The sequence below is a fragment of the Phaseolus vulgaris genome, chromosome 3 (assembly GCF_051622355.1).
Source record: "Phaseolus vulgaris cultivar YP4 chromosome 3, ASM5162235v1, whole genome shotgun sequence".
NCBI lineage: Eukaryota > Viridiplantae > Streptophyta > Magnoliopsida > Fabales > Fabaceae > Phaseolus > Phaseolus vulgaris.
In genome coordinates, this window is record NC_143500.1 from 5,309,215 (window position 1) to 5,318,515 (window position 9,301).

Here is a 9,301-nt window from a genome sequence, read left to right on the forward strand (position 1 = left end):
CGGCACGTCCACTACCAGCACCAACCAAAGAGAAGAGGAAAACTAAGTTTTTTTTGCACCCTACACCTTTTTCAAAATAAAGAAGACAAGGGTAAAATTGGGTTTTAAAAAATTTGTCGGGTGCAGAAAGCAATTGATTAGGTGCAGGAAGGAATTGCCTTCGAAAAAACAACCGACCCAATACTCAAATGATATTTTCTTCCTATCTGTAAAGATTTGGCCCAAGATAGGAATGCAAGAACATGGCTCACCAAAACTGTCTAACAACAAAGTAAGAGGGTGCAATTGGAGATTCCTAAGTTGAAATGCTTCTCTTAACTTATACAACATGTGAAGTACATAGTTAAGACAAAGTATGAAATCCAAATACATATTTTCACATGACGATACTTTGTAAGGATACTTTGTAACAAAGTTGTGCAATAATTCAGTTAATTAAATTAGGGTTACATACACTGAAATGGGAGATACATTAATTAATATACTAGTATTTACTCTCACACTGTCTTAAATATTAATTAAATAATTTATTAGCAGAAAATAAAAATTACATCAAAGAAACATCACATTATTAAGGATTTTGTGTCGAAAAAACATATTTTTTGTTTACATTGTTAAATTTTTAAAAAAAATTGTAAATAAAAAATAAAAAAAATATCTTAAAGAATAAAATAAATCAAATATATATATATATATATATATATATTAAAAATGTTTTAAAATATATCATTTGAACAAGATTGTACAAACAAAATAATGTGTAATTAATGTTATGACGAGAAAGAAAATATCTTAAGGATTTATGAATGTCAAATGGATCAAACAATGATGAAAAATAATTTTGTAGAAAAAAAAAGTTATGATATCATATCCATCTCTTTGAAAATAATTTAACATAGAAGTTGAACCACCTATAAATCACTAACATTGAAACTATTATAGTTGGAGGGTATCTACAAAGTTTGTTTTCTAAAGAAAAAAATAAAATTACTTAATAGTATCTACATACTTCTTTAACTTTTTGCATTCCTATATCAAATACAAACAAATGTACTTTCAATATTATAAAACTTTTTTCACAATCTTTTGAATTTGCTAAACTTAAATTATTTTTACTTAAATTTTTCATTTTTACAATGGATAATTTTCCATACAATCAAACTTTGCAAAGATAAAAATGTCTATTTTTTCAATAAATTTTTGCACATATGGTATAATGTCCATATGAATTCCTCCAATAGTATACAACAAATTTAGAAATAACATATTTATAAGATCTTCATGCATGTTTGTGTTTTTGCCTTTTGTTATCTTCTTTTTTTCTTCTATAATTTTTTTTATTAGTTTTTAATATACAAATCTTCACTTGGCAACAAAGCAATATGAATAATATATTTAAAATTTTTGTTTCTATCGAAAATGAGCGGGTAAGTACAAATTTTAAAAAGACAAATTACATTCGGTCGAAAAAGAAATGGGTGAAATCCTCCTTTAAAAGTTTCTCTTCAATAATTTAAGATATGACTTGGAATCATTTTCTTCTCTTCATCTACCTTGGTATCTTCTTTTAAGCTCATGTAAGTCTTCAAAATAAAGTGAAAAAAATAAAGTAAATGATTTATGTAATTAACAAAAAGTTGGTTAAATATCTTATGATAAAAACAGAAATTACCTGCAATTTTCTTATTAAAACTAATTTACTTTGTTGTTAATCATGACGAGAACACATGAGAAAAAAATGTTGTATGATTGAGCATCCTTGTAGGATCTCGAAACAAGAGGAACCACACATTTAATTGTAAGCCAAAATTGTTAAAATAAAAAACGAAATCTAGGTAAAACTTATAATTAGATTTCCGAAGATAACCCACCCAACCTTGGTTTGTTTTGGAGCAAAATAAAAAATCCAAATTTTAGATGTGTTCAATTTTTTGTTCATACATCAAAGTGTTTGTTTTGTTTTGCTTAGAACAAGAGTTTTTAGGGAAGAAGTTGTGTTTTAATGGACAATACTGTGTTGGGTATTCTCAAACTTCGAATTAAAAGAGGCATTGATCTTGCAATTCGTGATGCACGTGCCAGTGATCCATATGTTGTTGTCAAAATGGGTGATCAGGTTTAAATTTTGCCATTTCTGAGTCCAATTTTTTTCCCTTTCAAACTTCATTTAATGAGTAGTGATTGTTTGTTTGTGTTCATCTTCAACAATTTGGAGAAAACCTCAAGTTTTTTTTTTTTTTTTTTTTTAAATTTGTTTAACATTTTTTATGATGTTTTGTGATTTGTGGTATGATGGGTTTTGAAAACTATGCATTATATTTCCTGAGAAACTTTGTTGTTCTTTTAAACCATTATCCTAATACATGAATTTAGAAACTAAATTAAACTATTGAAAATGTTACCGTAACAAATTAAAAAATAGTATAAAATGTGTGTTGTTTTATTCCTCTAAAATTTGAAATTCGGTTTCTTTTTTTCTAAAACAAATATTTTGTTTCTACTCCCTCTAATTTTTAAATGTATCACTTTAGATGAATTAAAATTAAACTTAAGATATTTTAGAAGATCAAAAATATTTTTTGTTCGAAAAAAATTACAAATTCTCAAAAAAATTTATAAAAAAATGACTTTCAAATTTTAAAATTTTAAAATGAAGTCACTTATGAATTTATAAATTTATTTTAAATTGCATAATTTAAAAGTCTATTATGAATTACACAATCCTAGAATCATATTTTTTTGTTAAAAATAATTTCTAAATTACACAATCATAAATGTATTTGTTCATAAAATAAGAACTTCTAAGTTAAAATTCACATCAATATTATAGAATCTAGAAGTTAAATTTGACTTCCAAATTAGTATTCCATTTCCAAATTATGTAATCTGGTATACGTTTTAAGTTTTAGGTTGCACAATATAAAGATTTTCAAATTACACAGTCTAGAAAAAACCTTAAACTGACAAAGTGGGGATTTTAATATTCATAAGGGTGCAGAAAAAGAAAAGTATAGGGTGCATAAACAAATTCTCCTGGAATTGATATGGTGAATTCTGTAATAAGTCCATTTAATTAGATTTGGACTTTTCCTGAAAAAATTTCTAGGAAAATTCTTCCTGCACCTCCAAGAATTTCTTCCTACACCCCATACTTACACCTCATACTTTATATTTTGAAAAATACTCAAATTACTTTTTTTCATTGAACACTTTTTTTTAGTTCTGTAATACAGAGACTTTTTGAACTATAGAATTTGCAAGTTAAAATTTGTGATTTTTTATATTATAAAATACAAATTACATAATACAAAAGTTATATTTCAAAATATACAATCTCAAAAATAAAATTTGTATTCTAGAATATACAATCTAGAATACAAAATTTATATTCTGAATTGTACAATTAAGAATACAATGTATTTTAGATTGTACAATTCAAAATAAAAATTTTGTATTTCAGATCAATCTAAAATACAAATTTGTCTTTTGAATTGTAAAATATTCAAAATGAATAATTTTAAAAATATGGGGTGCATGATAAAATCATGGGGTGCAGGAAGAAAGCCCCAAGTTTTAAATACATAATCATTTTCAGAAGCTATCATATCCAGAACTAACATTTGCCATAAAACAAATACGTTTTTGAATAAAAAATTGTCGATGAAACACTTTTTTTTTGGATCATTAAGATTATATTTGGACAAGTTTCTTCCCTACAAGTATTTAAAAGTAAAATTAATGTTGCATAAATTAAAGTTAGTTTATATATAAATTAAAAACAAAAAAAAGTATATATGAAAGTACTTATTAATTAATTATGCATAAATTAATTTTAATTTATAAAATAATTAATTTAAGTTTTGTATAAGTCTAAAGATTTATTTCATGCAGCATATGAAGACTCGTGTTATAAAAAACAACTGCAATCCTACGTGGAATGAAGAAATGACCCTTTTTGTAAAGAACGTTGAAACCCCAATACAATTGGTAAGTTCTTTCATCCAAAAAAATAATAATGTCTTATCCTAATAAAAGAAAATCAGTCATCAAAGACTTATACATAATGATTTAAGCATTGTACTTGTAAAAGAAAAATAATAAGAGAATTATTTTTTTATAAATTAAAACTAAGTTAGAATAGTTTAAGTCACATAATTTATTTATTTTTCATTAATTTTTATCGTACTACATCCATCATATCTATGTTATTGCAAAGAGTTTTCTGTAGTGCTATAAGAGTGTATGCTCAATTTTATATAACATTTCTACTTTCAAATTAATAGTTAAACAATCTTTAAAGAAGTGTTAAGAGAATATCAATTATGATGAGAAGCAATTAAAGATTCAAAATAATAATAAAAGAATAGAAAAAAAAAGTGACAGCTCTTTTATATTTGTTCACTTTCATCCCAAAACTAAGTAGATTTTATAAATGTTAGAGTAATAACATAATATCTCACAACTAAAATAAATAATGAAATAATACATGTCCTAGTTGGATTCGTTTAAAACACTTTCAAATTTACATTATGTAATTGGTCAATTCAATATTGTAATTAATTACATAAGATTATTTTGTTTTCAAAAACATAGAATAATTACCATGCATACCACTCTAATAATGAGTAATTGATTTCAACTTGGGATAATTATTCTCTTCTTTAAATCAAAACTTGTATGAAATTGATTAAAAGGAAAGTATTTAATCAATTATACAATTCACCAACCTTATTTTAATCAAATAAGATTTTTTTTTTAGAATATGGCTTGTTTAATTATAATATTTGAAAACTTTCTTCTAGGTTCTTATGCTTTGTTTCTAAATCTTAAAAGAATTTAAATCAACAAGCATGTTTCTCATGATTTCTATGCCTCTTTCACGTCTACATCTACTAAAAAAAAAGTTGTAATTAGCTGTCAAAAAAATTGAGAATCAAGTAAGGAACATTATTAGTGTCTCCAAATCCTACATAATTGAGACACAAAATTAAATATTAATTATAGTGTGGACAAAAGAGGTTTTAAACGGACACTAAAATCATAAAAAAAAAATAGTTGTGTCCCCCATAGTCTTCACTAATTCATTAGCAACATTTGGATTAGTGTCAACTTAATGAGACACTAAACTCACTCTGAGTATCATTTAGTGTTTTTCTTTTACTTTTTGTGTGAGTTTTTTGAAAAGACTAATATTATTATTTCTTGTACTGCGATGACAAGCTACCCATACCTAGGGCACAAGTGAAAATTCAAATCATGAACAAGATTTCTGTAACTTTTGCATTATTAGCTAAAAAATTGAAGTTTTTGTTCTTAAACACCAAAGTACCCAAAAAATTGATGATGAATATTTTTCATTTTGTTTTTGTTTGCAGACAGTTTTTGACAAAGACACTTTCACTGTGGATGACAAAATGGGGGAGGCAGAGATAGACTTTAAACCCTTTCTGAAGTGTAAAAAGATGGAAATGAAAAACCTCCCAAATGGTTGTGCACTGAAGAGGATCCAACCAAGTAGAACTAATTACCTTTCTGAAGAAAGCAGCTGCATTTGGAAAGATGGTGATGTTATTCAAGAAATGATTTTGAGATTGAAAAATGTTGAGAAGGGAGAACTGGTTGTGGAAATTGAGTGGGTTGATGTTATTGGTTTTAGGGGCTTATCGCATGTAAAACTTTGAGAATGTTTTCATATATGAAGCATTAAAACCTAGGATGCAACTCTAGAGCCTAATGGAGTATTAATTTAATGTATTCTGATGTAATTTTTTTATTTTTTTTATCCTATGTTGGGGTGACTAACTTGTAACAAAGGAGATCGTATATGTTTTAAGAGTAAATAGATTAATATAAAATATTTGTTTGTCTTTCACTTTGTTTTTTTTCTTTCGGTCTCGTTTTGGTACGTGTGTTTTTTAAAAATCTTAAATTTGTATGTTTATAAAATTTAATTTTTTATATCTTATTTGGTTGGAAGTTATTTTTATTATAAGATATCATAGAAGACTTGTGAAAAGAATAAAGTCTTTTTTTTAATCTAGTGTGAGATTGTTTATTACATTTGTTTCTGAATGAATGTTTATCTTTAGTGTTCCGGTTAGAGAGATGAGATTTAGAAAATTATTGAATGACTTCGTCTTTTTCCTTTTTATCGGGCGGTTGATTCACACTTCAGCCTACTCCTTTGGATCTCGATCGCTTGGTCACTCAATCTTCTAGGGAATGTCAAGTGGGAGTACCTGCAGAAGGCACTCTATCACTCAAGTCAGCAAAGGGTGTTCGACATTCGGTTGTCAGAATACAGTAATTAATGACGTACCTACCTATGCGCTATTTATATTATTTTAGTAGACATAACTTGTTGGACCGGATTAGTAATGTGGGTTGTATTTAAGGACGTATTACCTAATTCTTAATGATGATTTAACTTTATTGACATTGATTTTAGTGTTAATGGACCGAAGGTATCGATCCATACAGACATGCATCATTCGGTCGACTCGGCTATGGGAGCCGAACCTGATATTCATCGTTCGATCCTTAATAGTACAATTTCGACTAGACTTTGAAGTTATTGAAACAGAATTTCTTGCAGACCATCCGTCATACCCATATACTACTAGTAAGGACCGAATATGCTTCAACCTCTCATTTAATGATATGCTCCAAGTGTCCATAACTAGGAGTTTGTTAAACCTCCTCAATATTCCATAATTGTTGGTCATAGATTAATATGTTGGTCACGTATATTAAAACTTAGAAATTATTGCGATATTAATGTCAAATATGAACCTGATGTTGTTTCATACTTACATAAAATAAAAAACGAAAAACCAAATATTCATCCTCGTTCAAACCTCCATTTATTCATACATGAACAATACACAGTTTTGATACATTATTAAAATCTAAATTTGACAATTAGAGAGTAAATGACCTTAACCTTTGAGTAAATTAGCGTCAATGTCTCTAACAATATTGATGATAAATTGCTGGTATTTCTTTGGTGGAGGGATTTGCTCATTCAACTTCTCATATTCTATTCTTAGTTTCAACATTCCTTTCTCAACCTTCACAATGGCCTTGTAGCTTTTGTACAACTCCAAGGCATTTCCTCCAACAGCAACATAACTTATTTGTTTCTTCACTTCATCTATTATCACCTTTTCCTTGAATATTTCCTCTTTTCCCTCTGAGTAAAACACTCAACAAAATCATAAAGCCTGTTAGGAACTATCAAGGCCAAATTAAAAAAAATATATAATTTGAAACTATTCTCAAGCTCAACGATCTTAGACAATCTTATTATATATCACTATTTATAAAAAATATTTATACTAATAAGTTAAAAAACTATTATACTATATTACAATAATATGTTCTATGTTATATAGTATCATTAGGGTAAATAGTTAGGTAAATATAACAAATATTAATATTTCAATTTTAGTATAAAAAAGTTATAGTTATAATATAAAAATGTTAATTCCATTAATTTTATTTGAGTTGAGATAATGATTGAGATAATTTAACATGTGTTTGGAGGAAGAATTGACATTAATATACAATTAATCTTCAAAGAAATTTTTACTCTTTATTTTTGTTTTGTGAAGTTAATTGTTAGTGATTCCTACAAAATTATTTTGAAGATAAATTTTCTCTTTAATGGTTTGTCTAGATTAAGGGAGGATTTGAGAGATTGAATTTGAAAGAAAAATATAAGAAAAGTAAGGTTGATTGAATTAAGGTAAATAGATAATTAAGTAAAAGTAAATTTTATAAAAATTTGTGAATGCGATAGATATAATAAAAATTGTAATTTTTATTATTTTTAATTATTTTAATATTTTATTATTAGTTTATATATTATTAGTATTTCTTATTATTTTATATATTATTATTTTTATTATATAATTAATTATATTTATTTATTAAAAAATAAATATTAATGAATTAGTAATATAAAAATAATATATATAATTAATAATTATGTATATATAATAAAACATAATATATAATAAAAAATAATCTTTCTTCCACAAATCTTCGTTGTCTTGGAAAGAAAAAACACGTAAATCAATATATTTCTTTTTTACTTTTTATTTATTAATTTTCGTAAAATTTTCTTTTTTTCCTTGATTTCACAAATCAATTTTTAAAAGCAAACAGACTATAAAAAATACACGTGACAATTACCAAAAGATAAAAACAAATGCTCAATTTAGTGTGAATATAATAATATGACTTTAGTTTGATTGAATGAAATAATTAAATAATTTCAGATGTTTTTTAATTTGGTTAAATATAAAGATGAAAATAACACATTAAGATCATTGAAATTAACTATTTAATGACTCTAATAATAATAATAATAGTAATAATACCTATGTTATACTTCCAAAGCTTGACAGAGCCTGGAGTGTTCCAATCTCCTTGGTGGATCTCAACAGCATGCAGCTTTTCACTGTGAACGTTGCTTGGAATTTTCTGGTTTTGGCTCTTTAGAAAGTTGTAGAACTTCTCTCCACTCGATTTCAGTTCCACCTTTTCCTCAAGAACACACATTTCACCAATTCCCATTTCTCAAATCACCTCAACTTCACTACTTCTTCCTACTTCTTCTTCTTCTTCTTATGTTCCCTCTCTGTATCTATACATATATATAAGAGTTGAATGAGATGTTACTGTTCCATTTATCAATTAATCTCTTCCACCAATACAAGTTGAAAGAACATGTCACCACTTTTCAATCAGAATCAATTCACATCAAACTAAATTCTGAATATATATATTCGTATTCATCTCATACTTTTTTTTTAATTTAACGGTTAATAAATTATTTACTAATCACTATGCATTCAATTAAAACAATAATAATCCAAGCTCTTAATCAAATAATTAGGTATAAAACACACCTGTATATACAAGTAAATACAATTAGATATAATAAGTAAAGATCGTTTAGATGATATTTTTGCTTAAGCGAAAGTAGTTCCACTAAGCAAGGGTATCAGGTGGAGTACTCAATAGAGTGACTCAAACAATACTTCGCTTAAGCATATCTGCCTTATCTAGAGTGAAGGTATCAAACGATATTTTTAATTAAGCAATTTAGATGAAATCTTTAGTATTAACACTTGCCACTTAAACATGACAATCTTCTTAAATTTTTGAAATATTATCCCAAGAAAGATAGGTGGATCACTAATGGATACACTAAAAGACTAAGTATTTCCTAGTTAGAGTTTTCCCTAGACTACTTTTAAAAAATCTCTTAGTAAAAAAAACTTCAAAAAGATTT

The 9,301-nt window shown here is 26.2% G+C and overlaps 2 protein-coding genes across 2 annotated transcripts; one reads left to right on the forward strand and one right to left on the reverse strand.

Annotated features, from left to right (window-relative positions):
* The first annotated feature begins 1,996 nt into the window (after positions 1-1,996).
* On the forward strand, positions 1,997-5,718 carry LOC137805757 (protein C2-DOMAIN ABA-RELATED 9). The gene is made up of 3 exons (XM_068605683.2): positions 1,997-2,116; positions 3,892-3,987; positions 5,376-5,718. Exons 1-3 carry the CDS (start codon positions 2,003-2,005, stop codon positions 5,679-5,681), a joined length of 516 nt encoding a protein of 171 aa, XP_068461784.1. The 5' UTR covers positions 1,997-2,002; the 3' UTR covers positions 5,682-5,718.
* A 1,122-nt stretch (positions 5,719-6,840) lies between these two features.
* Positions 6,841-8,646, reverse strand: LOC137806288 (MLP-like protein 328). The gene is made up of 2 exons (XM_068606311.2): positions 8,385-8,646; positions 6,841-7,192 (listed from the first exon to the last, which is right to left on the reverse strand). Exons 1-2 carry the CDS (start codon positions 8,578-8,580, stop codon positions 6,939-6,941), a joined length of 450 nt encoding a protein of 149 aa, XP_068462412.1. The 5' UTR covers positions 8,581-8,646; the 3' UTR covers positions 6,841-6,938.
* Between the last annotated feature and the right edge of the window lie 655 nt (positions 8,647-9,301).

What these genes read in the sequence shown, in the direction of transcription:
- LOC137805757 (XM_068605683.2), top strand. Translation starts at nt 2,003, where the DNA reads ATGGACAATACTGTGTTGGGTATTCTCAAACTTCGAATTAAAAGAGGC. An exon ending in TTGTCAAAATGGGTGATCAG is followed by an intron (nt 2,117 to 3,891) that starts GTTTAAATTTTG and finishes TATTTCATGCAG; the next exon opens with CATATGAAGACTCGTGTTAT. An exon ending in TTGAAACCCCAATACAATTG is followed by an intron (nt 3,988 to 5,375) that starts GTAAGTTCTTTC and finishes TTTTGTTTGCAG; the next exon opens with ACAGTTTTTGACAAAGACAC.
- LOC137806288 (XM_068606311.2), bottom strand. Translation starts at nt 8,580, where the DNA reads ATGGGAATTGGTGAAATGTGTGTTCTTGAGGAAAAGGTGGAACTGAAA. An exon ending in GCTTTGGAAGTATAACATAG is followed by an intron (nt 7,193 to 8,384) that starts GTATTATTACTA and finishes TGTTTTACTCAG; the next exon opens with AGGGAAAAGAGGAAATATTC.